The sequence below is a fragment of the Trematomus bernacchii genome, unplaced genomic scaffold (genome assembly GCF_902827165.1).
Source record: "Trematomus bernacchii unplaced genomic scaffold, fTreBer1.1, whole genome shotgun sequence".
Classification (NCBI taxonomy): Eukaryota; Metazoa; Chordata; class Actinopteri; order Perciformes; family Nototheniidae; genus Trematomus; species Trematomus bernacchii.
This window is the reverse complement of record NW_022987797.1, coordinates 3,120,910-3,136,253: the sequence shown is the minus strand read 5'-3', so window position 1 is coordinate 3,136,253 and position 15,344 is coordinate 3,120,910. Positions and strand designations below refer to the sequence as shown.

The 15,344-nt window shown below is 41.0% G+C and overlaps 1 protein-coding gene across 1 annotated transcript in view; it reads left to right on the top strand.

Annotated features, from left to right (window-relative positions):
* podxl2 (podocalyxin-like 2) overlaps positions 1 to 15,344 on the top strand; it is a 46,161-nt gene that overhangs the window by 17,688 nt on the left and 13,129 nt on the right. Inside the window, exon 4 of the mRNA XM_034149890.1 lies at positions 15,005 to 15,096. Within this exon, the coding sequence (XP_034005781.1) occupies positions 15,005 to 15,096 (92 nt within the window). The remainder of the gene's footprint in view (positions 1 to 15,004; positions 15,097 to 15,344) is intronic.

Sequence of the window (15,344 nt, the reverse complement as noted above, 5' to 3'; positions counted from 1 at the left end):
CGTAGTTACAGTAGTAACTATGGCCAGTATTTACACGGCGTAGACCCGTAGTTACAGTAGTAACTATGGCCAATACTTAAACGGCTTAGAACCGTAGCTACAGTAGTAACTATGGCAAAAGTAACCGTGGCCGGTGAATGGCCACACATGCGGAGCACACAGCACACACAGTGAAGATTGTTCTCCGCATCTACCCATCCTAGTGCTAGGAGACTAGCACTAGGAGCGGTAAATACAACAATATAGCGCAACTGCAGTCGCTGAGAATGAAGCTTAACAGTACATGCAAGGTGTTAGCCAAGCCGCTGCTGCTAACAATCCAGCAAGACCAAGTCAAAACCCAATGTTAAGACCAGATAATTAGCTTCTGAGGAATAGAACAGCCTGCAAGAACCATAGGCCATGGTTACAGCAGTAACCATGCCGTAGTTGCATGGCCTAGGACCGTAGTTACAGTAGTAACTCTGGCCAGAACTTACCTTACTCTCTGCACCTAACAAAAAACAGGCAAAATATGGCACTGTTTCTGTACAGTAGTATTTGCCACGACGTTGTCTTTAGACTTTCTCGACGATGTTCGTCGCATGAATAAGCGGCAGCATTAGGGCAATATCTGTGAATTACTCTCACACCCTACACACTACTGAAACCACAATCAGGTCATCTACGATCTACGGAGGCCTGCTCCCACCTGTAGAGTGGCTCCACGCTTCGGGCTAGGGGCCTGCTTTCACCGGGCGTGTGCTGCTGTGCGGAGGAGGATTTGCCGCGGCTGGGGCCTGCTCTCCACCTGTCCTGGTTCTGCTGTTACGGAGGCCTGCTCCCACCTGTCGTGTGTTCCAGTGTCGTGTGCTGCTTGCTGAGGAGACCTCTTACCCCGGGGATACCACGGAGAGACCGGTGCGCTTCCTCGCTGCTGCTTTCGCCTGTCCTTTGCTGCTGTGAGGAGGAGGATTTTTGCCCCGGGAACATCGCGGATATTGTGTGCTGGTCTGGGAGGATGGCCCATATCGTGATTCTGCTGTGCCTGTTAACTGTTCTGGACTATGAGAAGATCTCTAGTCATCCTGAGAAGCCTACTGGATTCAGGTCTGTTCTGCCACCCGCAGTAGGCATCCCCTGCAAAGGGTCGGATGTGTTACACAAACAGTTACCGGTCACCTTGTCGCAGACAATCTGCTCGACAAAATATGTTTGTCTTTTTTGTTTGCCTGCGATGATGGTACTTCAGGACTGCTTCTTAAGCTCAAATCACACTCTCGCAGACTTTTCCGGTGATTCTAAAGTAGATGACAATGTGTGTGTGTCGATTAAGAGGAAAAGATGCCTGTTTTTTTTGTTGTTATTACTGTCAGGAAATGTTCAACCTAACCCTGGTCCGCCCAGTAGTAGTAGTCAGATCGCTACTCCTGCTGATTTTAAAGCTAGATCTGGGTTGGGTTTCATCCACTTGAATGTGCGCAGTCTGTTAGGTAAACTAGATTTTGTCCACATTTGGGCAAGCTCGACTGACGCTGACGTCATTGTGTTATCAGAAACATGGCTAAATAAAACTATTTTGGCCTCTGACATATCCTTAAATGGCTATAATGTGTATCGTACCGACCGGCCTAATAAAGGTGGTGGAGTTGCCATTTATGTTAAGAATAAGTTCAGTGTAACCACATTGATCTCCAAATCTGTCAGTAAGCAATTCGAATTTTTAGCCTTAAATATAGAAGTGGCAAAGGGGCAACAAGTCATGGTGGTGGGGTGTTACAGACCCCCCTCAGCTGTCAAGGACTCCTTGTCTTCACTAGCAAAACTTATATCACAACTAGACTACAAGGAAATAGTGCTACATGGAGATTTTAACTGGGACTGGTTAACTGCAGTATCAGAGGATTTTAAAAACCTTTGTATCTCTCTGAATGTTACTCAGATTGTTGACAGTCCTACTCGCCCTAACGTTAAGTCCCCTAATAAATCATCCCTAATTGATCTCATTCTAACTAATGTTCCCTATAAATACCCATCTGTGGGAGTATTTGCAAATGATGTGAGTGACCACTGTGTTGTAGCCACAATTAGGGACACTAAGGTCCAAAAGGTTAAACCCCGTATTATTATTAAGAGACACATAAAACATTTTGTGGAGCAGGGTTTTGTTCATGATCTGTTTGGGTTTGATTGGGGAAAAATCGATCTGTGTGCTGATGTTGAAACTGCATGGTCTTATTTTTATCTTGGTTTTATGGAAATTATAGATAGACATGCACCCCTACGTACTTTTAGAGTAAAGGGACGAGACAATCCTTGGTTTTCTGCTGAACTGTCCAGTCTCCTACATGAGAGAAACAAGGCCTGGGCAAAGGCTAGGAAATCAGGCTCAGAGGTTGAATGGCTGCGTTTTAGGCAACTAAGAAATAGCTTCACTTCACAGGTCAAAAGTGCTAAGTCGAAGTACTATTTTACCCCATTCACACCAACGGTGTTTCGGGGCCGGTTCGGTGCTGGTGCTTGAAAAGCACCGGGTTTTCCTGTTCACACCGCAGCGGAGCAGCCTCTAAGCTCCGGAATCCGGTTCGTTTCGAGCACCAAAAAGTTGTCCGTGTAGAAGCAAGAACCGCTTACGTCGGAGGGGGGCGAGATTAACCTGAGATAACAGTTAAGGCGAGTACGGCAAATAAAAGTTGTAACCAGCAGTAGTGCTGAGCAAAGTGACTAGAACGCAACCACACACTTGTAAAAAAAAACACGCTTTATAAAGTCAGGCAACACTAACCAGGCTTCGCGTGATTCTGTTTATTTGTACCTTACTTTGACCATCCGGTCGCTGTTATTGATCATTGTGGAGAGCAGGCAGACGTTTTGTTTGTTATTATAGCAGCTATCGGATGGAATCAATACATGGGCTGCACAGGTTGTCATGTCCGACTATCACAAGTAGAATCATAATGAAAAATACGCCGGTAAAAAGTGCCTGTATAAAACGGCTTAGCAAGTAGTCAGTTTAGCTTCGGTTGCTATGCTAACATCACCCATGTTATACCAGAGAAACTTTCATAACAGCGTTGTGATGCCAAACAGCGTCAATTCAGACTGACACACATTCACTTAAGGGGAACTGGGGATATGTAACAGCTGCTTGTGTGACAGTCAGACAGTGAATACTTTAGAACCGTGTGAGCTAACCCGGAGCTAACGGGAGAAAACACTCCCGTTGAAGAGCAGTCAGCACTGCAGCGGTCGGTAAATGCCGCTGAAACACATTAATAAACAATGAACTACGGCACTCTGGAGAAAAGTATAAGGTTGGAGAAGTCGTTATTTAATTTAATCTGGCTTCGTATGATTAAAAGCAACACGATCATCGACCCGACACAGTCCCCGGCCCGTTGTTGTTGTGAGGTGAGCTCCGTTGGGGAGAAACTCAGCGACGTAAACTGTGACGTCATGACGCAGCAGCGGCAGCACCAGTCGGGCTCTGAGCGGTGTGAAAAGAGCCGGCGCTAAACCGAAGAACCGGTTCTGAACCAGAAAAGCTCTAGCACGGAGCTAGAAGGGGAAAAGCCTTGGTGTGAAAGGGGTATCAGTCAGTTACTACAGAAAACCTAAATAATCCTACGAAATTTTGGAAAGCCATAAAATCGCTATCCACCGGTGAGATCCGAAATGAGCTACCTCCGTGCATTACCACAACATCTGGCTCTATATCGGACAGGGCTACTATGTTAAATTGTTTTAATGAGCATTTTGTGTCCTGCGGTTCTATGTTTGATTCTGTGACTAACTCTGCTTCTGTGAACACCACAGTCGGTGACTCTGAACAATGTGGTCTGGAAAACCCTTTCAGTTTTACTCCTTTTACTGTTGATGTTGTTCGTGAAGCTTTAACCAAGTTAGATCCTAAGAAACCGGCCGGCCCGGACAACGTGGAACCTTTCTTTTTAAAGATAGCTGCAGATTTTATTGCTCCACCTCTCACTACTCTTTTTAACCTCTCCCTCAGCACAAACACAATTCCAAAACTGTGGAAGTCAGCGTATGTCCTGCCTTTGCTGAAAGGAGGGGAGGCAACTGTTTTAAATAATTATAGGCCCATCTCTAAATTGTCAGTTCTGGCTAAGGTTCTTGAACGCCTAGTGAGTGAACAGGTAAAGGTGTTTTTTATGTACAAATGACATCCTGTCTAAACATCAGTCAGGCTTCAGAAAGCAACATAGCACCATCACTGCCACAATGAAAGTGGTGAATGATGTGGCGAGTATTTTAGATAATAAGCAGAGCTGTGCAGCTCTATTTATTGACCTTTCCAAAGCGTTTGATACCGTCGATCATCGCATCTTAAAGCAGAGGCTACTCAGTATTGGCTTATCCAGCCATGCAGTGGGGTGGTTTGTGAACTACCTCTCTGAAAGGTCCCAATGTGTTCATTTTGATGGGCTGTCTTCTGAGTGGTTAAACATTACTAATGGTGTTCCTCAAGGTTCTGTTTTAGGTCCACTTTTATTCTCCATCTACATCAATAGTTTAGGTGAAAATGTCGATGGAGCAACCTTACATTTTTATGCGGACGATACCGTTATGTACTGTGCATGTCCCTCCATTAAGGAGGCTGTTGTTGAATTGCAAACTGCTTTTAACATTATTCAGACTCAGCTCTCTGAACTAAAGCTTCTTTTAAATGTTGATAAAACCAAGGTAATGCTCTTTTCAAAAGCCAAAAAGACACCAGAGCCTGTTTTAGATATTTTAACTACGCAAGGAATAAAACTTGAAGTGGTTGCCTGTTACAAATACCTTGGTATCTGGCTTGATGATTGTCTCACTTTTAAACGTCATGTCAATAACCTGCTTAAAAAACTGAGGGTTAGACTAGGTTTCTTCTACAGGAACAAGTCCTGTTTCTCACTCGAGGCCAGAAAAAGGCTAGTCACTGTGACCTTTTTACCTGTGCTGGACTATGGTGATCTGATTTATATGAATGCACCTGCCAATTGCCTGGTCAAGTTAGATGCTGCGTATCACAGTGCACTGAGATTTGTGACAAACTGTAAAGCATTAACTCATCACTGTACCCTGTATGCAAGGGCTGGTCTGCCTTCACTAACTGTACGGAGGCTCAGTCACTGGTACATTTTTATATATAAAGCCATGTTAGGGAAACTTCCATCCTACATCTGCTCCCTGATCTCACGGCGAATTGTAAGTGGCTACTGCCTGAGATCGCATGCTGTGGTTTTATTAAATGTGCCAACTGCTAGGACTGTCTTAGGGAAAATAGCATTTAGATGCGCAGCTCCACTGTCCTGGAATAGTCTGCAATTAAAATGGAAACTGAGCAATCTGTTGCCACTAAATGTTTTTAAAGCTCGGTTGGATGCTACTGAATCGGAAGCTGTTGGTACCTGTGCATGTGGATAGTATGTAATTTGTAATCCCTGTAATGCTACTGTATGATGTCCTTTTGTTGTTCTGTTTATGTTTTTAATGTTTCATGTGGAACCTACTTGAGCAGGTCTCCCTTGAAAAAGAGGTCAATGATCTCAATGGGATACAACCTGAATAAATAAAGGTTTGAAATGAAATGAAATGAACTGTGGGCTTTCCATACAAATTAAATGAGACGCAGCGAAAGCTGGGAACTCAAATGCTAAAGATAGCTCGGGCACAACGCCACAAGCAGAACTTTCAAAAGAGCATCATAAGGGCAACTTTATGGGAGAGGAGGCGAGAACACTGTCGTCACCAGAAAGTAGCCCGACAATAACAAGACAGCAATCAGGACAACTTAGCTGGGAGAGGGTGCGGGAACACAACCATCACCACAAGTTGACACGAACCTGTCCGTCGAGGCTCTGCACGGCGCACAGCCGGCCACAGCTCCTGGAGGACGCGTTAACAACCCGTAGCTCCGACTATCAGTCGCGAAGCTCCCCGCGGCCAGCTGTATGCAGAGAAATCCCTCAGATCAAACGCTCAAACCTGAACGCTGTAGGCTGCAAGAATGCAGCCACGGTACTCTCGCGCAGCGAGAAGATGAGAGGAACAGATCCTCTGACGACACCGGCTGCTATAGCCGGTGTCACGTGGGTCACAGGTGACTTTGTTGTTATTGGTACTCGAGCTGCGCATGCGCACGATGGACATATCCAGTGCTAAAAGCACCGCCTCTGGCGGTCAGTAGGGACGAAATAGAACTGCCGAACATAGGAACTGGGTACAGTACCTTCTCCCAGACACAAATACTCAAATAAAATAGTTTACTTTATCAGCATTGGTGTTACCAATGCTTACTATTTATTTGATACCAATTTGGTAATACAATTAATAAAAAGAACACGGTTTGGGTTCGTTCTTCAGATATGACTGTGACGTTAACGTGTAACCTCAATAAATGAACTCAAGCTCAACCAACCATATTGTAATATCTAAGTAATCATCTTGAAATATGACATTAATATTTGTAATATACACACATCTTATTGTGAGGTTAATTTCACTACGCTGCTCTTCAACACTACTTTGACGTTAGCTTGTCTACATAATCGAGCATAGCAAATTTAAATTAACCTTAGAAATGCATAAAGTTACCTACCTAATAAAATCTCTCTAATTTACAAGGATGACCTTATTTTACCAACCTCAAACAGAAGCCGTTTATTCTACAGTACATTATCCAGCTTAATGCTTAACACTTCTCTATTACGTTTTAACTTGGAGGCTACGATTAGCATCGTTAGCACAGATGTAGCTACCACTTGCTACATGCTAACCCAAGCCTTAACATTCATAAACGTTAGCTGACTAAAAACATAAGCAACACATAAATAAAGTACTCGATTTTCACTTACCGTAAAACTGCATTGATGCACCGTCTGTTTTAATCGCGGAGCAAGTCACAACAGTCCGATATAAGCATGAAGAATAGTCCACAAGGCACCAGCACAACAAACACGGCAGAGTTCAAGTTATGTTCCCCGGATGAGCTGAGCAGGCAGAGCCCCTGTAGCATCACGGAGCTGCTAGCAGAGAGACAGGAAGCTAACAACAGCAGTCACTGGACAGACCTGTCACTCAATGTGACCACGCTCTAATTTATGCATAACTTTAAGGCTTAATATAACTTAAACAAATTATAAATGGTTGTAACTCATTAATAAATGGGAATGTGTTTTACACTTTACAAGGCTCCCTTTTGGCAGTTATAAATGTTAGTAACTCGTGAAAAAATTGTGATTTGTTTTACAATATGCTTCCTTTTGGCAGTTATAAATGTTAGTAACTCATAAATAAATGGTGATTTGTTTTACAATAAGGCTCCCTTTTGGCAGTTATAAATGTTAGTAACTCGTAAATAAATGGTCATAAAGAGATGCCAAGAAACATCAAGATGGAAGGGGGGGGAATCAACTCAGTGAACAACAAATACCAAGGATGTTGGCTGATGAAGAAGACAAAGTAAGCTAGGTAGCCAATATGGCTTAGTCATCTTGCCAAATAGTGAGCCTGTGTTGATGTATGAAAACTATGTTAGAACTGGTTTATAAATGGTTCTTAATGATTAATAAAGTGTTTACAACCTAATTAATACCATAATTATTAACCCTTTATGAATCCTTTATAAGGGTAGTCTTATTGTAAAGTGGTACCGCCTAACGTTAGCTTTTTACTTCTGACATAAACATTTGTTTGCAATAATTTCTGTAAATGTAAGAATTCTCTGCAATATCCCAAAACAGTCCCATTTTCAAAAACGATTTATTCTAATGAAATCCTTTTCTATTGGTTGGATACATGTTCACAGCACCACACACAGTGAAATGTAGTCCCTGCATTTAATCCATCCTCGTATTTGGAGCAGTGGGCAATATCTACAGGGTGTTGGTTTGATGCCTTGCTCAAGGGCATGCTTAACACCCTCAGACAACCTTATGAGCTTTGGTCACAAGCTTTAGTAAAAACCTGCTGTTACACATAGGGAGGTTTCATCTTCACAGGCATCATTTGAGATGAAGATGTTTGCTGTCTCCTTGAAGTTATTAAAGGGCCCATGTCATGGCCATTTCCACTGATCATAATTACATTGTTGAGGTATACTAAAATAGATTTATACTGTGCAATTTTCCAAACTCACATTGGTTTCGCATACAGCATCTCTGTCAAGCATGTGTATTCAGCAGTATTCACTTTCTCCACTAAACGACTCGTTGGAGCTCTTGCCCCCCCCTCCCTGTGAGCCTAGTGTGCTCCGATTGGTCAGCTCGGCCACTCGTTCTGATTAGTCAACCACCAGAGAGGCTGCGCCCATGTCAGTGCTTTTCCCGGCTGCTCTCAGCGTAACATCAGTCTTATCATGGCGTCGGTACAGCGGTATATTTTATATACATATATATTTTTAACTGTTGTTATAGAAGAGTGTGACGGCCCCAGGGCCTTTGTCTTACGATGGGGTGGAGCTGAAGAGGCTAATCAGCACAATCACGGACACCTCCGGACACAGTCTCTCTCCAAAGCGGCTGCAGGAAGACTAACTCTGCGATCCTCTCAACCACCTATCTTTGCATTTACCACAATAAATGTGCCGTGGTTTTGTAAACTCGTGTATGTCTCCTTGTCTTTCCGTTGTGGCCTACGAGCTACTCTCATAACAAAGAGTAAGTTATTTTTACCCGTTATAAACTACTACTGTTTGATGAGAAATCAAATCATGGTTTGCTATATATGAATTCAGGGAAGAAAGGATAGGCCTACTAAGTATTTCCATTAAACTTTATTTTTAGAAATGTACAAAATGAACATAAATATACATATATACACACGGTATATCATTCATTCCTCCTCCTCGCATCTTGCCTGCGCACAGTCGGTGCGGTGCCTTTTAGCACCCTCAGTAGTAGTAGAATCCCTTCCCCGTCATGGATTGTCCGCCAGGATCTGGCTGGACGAAATCAAATGCAAATCACAAAATATTAGAGAAACTTAGTTGTTTTAGATTAGTTAGTAGTAGTTGTGTAATGAACAGCTTGCCTGCTAATATGCTAACCTAGCTTTGTTTACCTTGGTAGCTAACACGATATGAACGTTAGCTTGGAGGAAAGGCAACTATAATGCAGTGTAATAAACTACTATGAACAAAAGCTAGTGGTTCATATTAGGCTAGCAATAACGTGTTTATAATTGCAATCGTATACGGGTATTCTGCTACCATACAATGTAACTTGCATGAATACATTGTTTTGCGCTAGCATACAGCTAGCCTCGTTAGCTACATGCAGTATATGTACGGTCACAATGTACGGTAAATCACAGTACAGTATACTGTATGAGTATTCCGTGTGTGTGACTGCAGACATTCTCCTGCCATGACAAACATGTAAGGCCATCTGCTGACATTGTAGTTGATATATTTAAACGCTAGCAACGTAGCATCACAAAAATGTTTTTCTGACCGAAACTAGCTCTAGCTCCGTGTGTTAGATCGCTACGCCAGCTATAATGTAATTACGTTTCGCGACTGACCGGCAAATCACCTGGAGTATACTGTCAATAGGTATTTTGTGTGTGAATGCAGACATTCTCCTGCTATGAGATACATGTATGCAAGGCCATCTGCTGATATTAGAGTTGATATATGGAAACTCTAGCAACTTAGTTAGCACTGTGTCAATGGCTTAGCAGTCCAACACAGTTTACACATTTAAACAGTCTTGTTTGATAAATACACAAATAACAATGCAAACTTACAGGTTGTATACCCAGATCTTCCCCTGCTCCAAACGGTCCAAACAAGCTGTGCATATCCGGCCTCAAACTGGGCAATGTTTTGGAAGCTTTCGTCTGTGAAATGCCGGTTCTTCGAACCTCTGGAGGAGGAACACGCCGCTGCTGGTGTGGCCATAGCTCTTCGGGATTGGTCCATTTCGTTCCGGGTACCGCATGACATCATGCGGTACCCGGAAGAATCAAATGGGCAGTGACGTATCTCCAACGAGGCGTTTTGGGGAGGTATTTTCTGTGTTAGAGTTTTACTCGCTACAGGGTGTACTTTGAGGGTTTTGACTCTGCACACCGTTTACATGCATAAAAACCTTCATAACACACAAGGGGACGGGTAATAACCGGAAAAGCATGACATGGGAGCTTTAAATGTTTGTTCAGGGCAAAACCACAGATTCAGTCCAACATGTTACAGACTGATCACTCTGCTGCTCTTTGCTGGACACACATTATGTAAGTGGAAGAGCCTGGAACAGTCTGAAGATATTGGGTTTAAACATGAATTTATTACCGGGTAAATAGAGACTCCTAGTGGAGGACAAATAGCTGTGAAGATGCTGGATTATAGGTAAATTATGTTTGATTTGCGTCCAGCATGGCTCTAGAGATGGTTGAATATTGGTTTATCGTTCCAACACTCTGGTTCTGACCGAAATATCTCAAAAAAACATTTCATGTCTTGGCATGAAATGTGGGTACAATCAATAATGTTCCCCTCAGGATAAATTATAAAACTTTGATAAACATTCATAACCAGATCAAACTTTCCAACATATTTTTTTATGGTCAATTACCTGTAGTGGTCGTTGGACGCGGGGGATCGCCGTTCCCCCACTTATTTGGAGCCCCCACTTTTTTGAAGCATGATTGCTTGGGATTGCTTGGGATGACCTAATTAAAATAGCGTCCACCCAGTAAAAGAATCCCCACTACACCACTGATTACCTGCAAAATGAATGACATTCCCATCAGCCTCAGCTTGCTTTTTGTTAAGTGCTATATTACAACCCAGTCTCACGGCATTTCGTGTTATAGTCACGACATTTAATCTATTGATTCGTGTTCACCAACACGATTTTCCCCTTTTTTTCATGTCACACAGAACGATTTTAAAAGCAATGTATTTCTATTGGTAGTATGTTTCGTGCCTGCACCACGTCTTTTTGTCCAGTCGGGTCTTGGAAGACCGGAAGCTGTGTGGTTCATAAAAACATTTTCTTACTCAATATCAAGCCACGATTATTGTTTTTATTTTAAATTGTATAATGTCTCACTTTTTTTGCCGTCCGTGTGGAAAATAAATGGGGCTCAGAATACTGAAATCAGTATTTTTAAAATCTTTTTTTCCTTCTAATTTGTTATTCTTTTCTAAATAACACACTGTTATTTACTCAACAATAACACACAATTATCCTTGTTTTTATTTATTTGTTTAATTCTATAATATCGGGCTTTTTTGCCGTCCGTCAGGAACTGAATTTCAAAATAAAGTCACAGGAAACAGACGTAGGCGATACACACCCACTGAACTGATTACCCAAGATCCTCAGCTATGGTTGAAGCTCGGTGATTGGATGTTTTAGCCGCAATGCACGTTGGGATATGGTGTTAATGCGATATTAAATAACTATCAACAGAATTGCGTTGCCAGGCAACAGCTTGGGGTGAAAACAGTATTTCCGGTCTCGAAGTTTGCATAGTAATCTGCAGTACTCATCAACTAAAAACATCAGTTTATCCTTGTTAATTACACAACATTGATTGGTTTAAATTGTGTACAATGCTTTTGTGTTTTCCCCCTTCGATTCGGAGAAACAAATAGTTTTTTCGCAGTTTAGGATGGCCGAAGACACTACACTACCCATAATCCTCAGCTATCATTTGGGACTACAATCCCTTTGCTTGACAAACCCCGTGATTAATCTTCAAGCTCTGTGATTGGATGTTGGAGTGGCAGTGTGCCAAAGTTACGCCGAGCGTCAAACAGCTCGATGAAATGGAATGAAACCACGGCAGACTATCCAAAACTGGACTTGAACGGGTCCAACCTTGGTATTTTCACTCCACTACATTTATTTTAGTTACTTTACAGATTCTGATTAATGATGTGAAATATAAACAGCCCTTAAATCAGACTTTAGTTACACCTGAGTAAAATTCAGGGAAGGTGATTGTCAAGTGCCAACAATCAGGCGAGATATTTGATAGTTGGTAGTTGAGAAGACTAAACATTTATCTGCAGATCCCTATAAAGTATATTCATTAGTTATTCTTTAATGGTTAATTTAAAACTGTATATAATGGCTATTTTGCACATCCCTTTCAAGATTTCAAGATTTTCTAAGTTTTATTGACATATCATATACACAACTACGGTGTGGTTATGCAATGAATGAAAAACTTGGGTCACAGGTTCCTCAACAAGACATCTATCAATATGTGTGTATACCTCCACCATTATACTGTCATATTCTGCACATTTCTTATACTATCTACATACATCTTATAAGAGTATAATTCATATGTATAATATCAGTTAAAATAAGTGCTTCAACATAGTTAACATTGCAGGAAAGCAATATATTAGACGTTAAGTACTTTGTCAGGCTTAATATGTATCTGTAGATACCCCCAAAGCTTTTTTCTTATTTAAAAGAAGACCTTAACCTAAAGTATTCTTTAATGTGTTAATAAAGGTTAATTAGTTTGTCTGTTTTGCACATCCTCCTATTAATATCTTTGTACATCCGGCACTAAACTGTTTTATTGTAGAGATCACTTACAGTATCCTCTTGATATTTTATATTCTGTATTTCTATCATTGACCTTCTACTCTTAATATTTGTTTCATCGAATATAACATATTCAACAACAAATTAAATAACGTGCTTTAACCACTAGGCGGTGCGGGTTAAAAAACTGTCAAGTTTAAGGTGTTAACACAACAAATTATACTTGTTATTATTAGTGTAGGACACTTATGTATGTATAACATCTGAAGATATGTAGTTTTATTCATGTTTTCACATAACTTTACAGGATATTGCTATAATATTTCACATATTGTAGTTCTACACATTAATATCTGATTTGTAAAACATCACAGACAGAAAGGTATATCCGTCATTTAATGGTAAGCTATTGCAATTCTGATTCCATAGATGTGTCTCCCATCACCCAAAACCCCTGACTATTCTCTCAACTCAGTATTTACATTCTTATATTCAAAGAAAATCAGTAATATCTTTAAAAACTACAAGTCCCTGCCTATCAGCTGTGCACCGCAACCTATCTACCAATTGGATCAAATATAAAAGTCAGCCGAATTACTATAGATACTTTTCATATCACATAAACACCATATCCCAACGTGCATTGCGGCTAAAACATCCAATCACAGAGCTTCAACCATAGCTGAGGATCTTGGGTAATCAGTTCAGTGGGTGTGTATAGAGTGGCGAAGTCACGCCCATCTACTTCCGCCGCATGGGACCTTATTTCGGAAAAATAATGTATTGAAGTCAATGGAGAGAGAGAACTTATCTTTCGATCCCGTTTGAATTGTGCCATGAATTACACATATGATGTTTGTCAATCTTAAAAAATCATTTCCATGTCAAAAAACTCACAGTTTGTCGTAAAACTGTTGAAATATAAGACTATGAAAAATACGCAACTAGAATGACTACAAATCCCAGAGTCGCGTAAGTGATGTCACAATTGAGACACTAAGAGATAGCTAAGATCAGCTAGATAGATAGATTCTATATATATGGCGCTGGCTAAGATAAGATAACTTTAACAAGATGCCTGTGTGCTTAGTACCAGGTTGTTATTATACCAGCAATGGGTCTTGCTCGTTCTTTCGCTTCCCGTCTGATGAAAGGACCAGGAGTGTGTGGATCAAGCTAGCTAGTAGCTAGCACGTTAGTTAGCATTACAGCCTTGTCATTTTTATTAGCCTTAACATGAAGTAACATTAAGTAACCCAAAATGTTAAACAGTAAGAGTAGTAGTCATATTTCGTGAACCCTTTGAAGAGTACTGTCACCGGTGTGGTCATTCTATAATACACAATTTAAGCCCGGGGGAGAAATGCTAACGCTAACGCTAGCGATCTTCTCTACTTCATGCTATCTGCACAAATGGTTGACATTAAACATTAAAACGACCAGGCAGTTCAGAGAGAATCAAAGGAAGGCAGGCAGGCAGCTTTGCATGACTTTCTTCAGGACGTGTTTCATTGTGGTGATAGTGAGGGTAGTCAATCGTTTTGTTGACAAGACAGTAGTGACGGCCATCTTGGTGACGTGTGTTGTTGACCAGAGATGTAGTTCATTGAGCGTTTCACACAAACAAATGTGTTACTTCACAGTTTTACGACACATTTTTTTTTTTTTTACTTGCAAAATTATCTTTTAAATTGACAAACATCATATGTGTAATTCGTGGCACAATTCAAACGGGATCGAAAGATAATCTTTCTCTCTCCATTGACTTCAATACATAATTTTTCCGAAATAAGGTCCCATGGAGGTCCACCGGAAGGGGAGGGACCTCGCCACTCTATCGCCTACGTCTGTTTCCTGTGACTTTATTTTGAAATTCAGTTCCTGACGGACGGCAAAAAAGCCCGATATTATAGAATTAAACAAATAAATAAAAACAAGAATAATTATGTGTTATTGTTGAGTAAATAACAGTGTGTTATTCAGAAAAGAATAACAAATTAGAAGGAAAAAAAGATTTTAAAAATACTGATTTCAGTATTCTGAGCCCCATTTATTTTCCTCACGGACGGCAAAAAAAGTGAGACATTATACAATTTAAAATAAAAACAATAATCGTGGCTTGATATTGAGTAAGAAAATGTTTTTATGAACCACACAGCTTCCGGTCTTCCAAGACCCGACCAGACAAAAAGACGTGGTGCAGGCACGAAACATACTACCAATAGAAATACATTGCTTTTAAAATCGTTCTGTGTGACACGAAAAAAAGGGGGAAATCGTGTTGGTGAACACGAATCAATAGATTAAATGTCGTGACTATAACACAAAATGCCGTGAGACTGGGTTTTATATTAGCATGCTTACGCCGGGGACTAAGTGTCTACGACTACGTGTTTCTTTTTTATGTTTGAACCATGTCAAAACCTTGTGAAAACAGTACAAAGAGGACCAGCTGACACACACACACACACACACACACATGTTTCTGACATGTCTGTTGTGTCTCACAGGCTACAGTCCATCCTTCCAGCCCAGCGTCTCCTCCCCACCTGAGGTGCATGATTCTGGGCTACAGGAGCACCGTGTAGCCCCCGTCCTGGAGGTGAGGATGGACAAAAGATTTGGATACTGACATATTACTGTTAATGTCTTCCTATTTAATTTGTTAGGGTTGGATATTTTCTCAGTAGTTATAAGTATAACAGTCTGTTCCATAACAAATATATTACAAAAAATGAAGATTAGATAGAACATTTAAAAAACTTCACGCACAACCGTCCAGATTTGATTACCTTATTATGACAGAAGTTAAAAGCCCCATAAAGTCATCCTTTTACTGTTTGACATTTT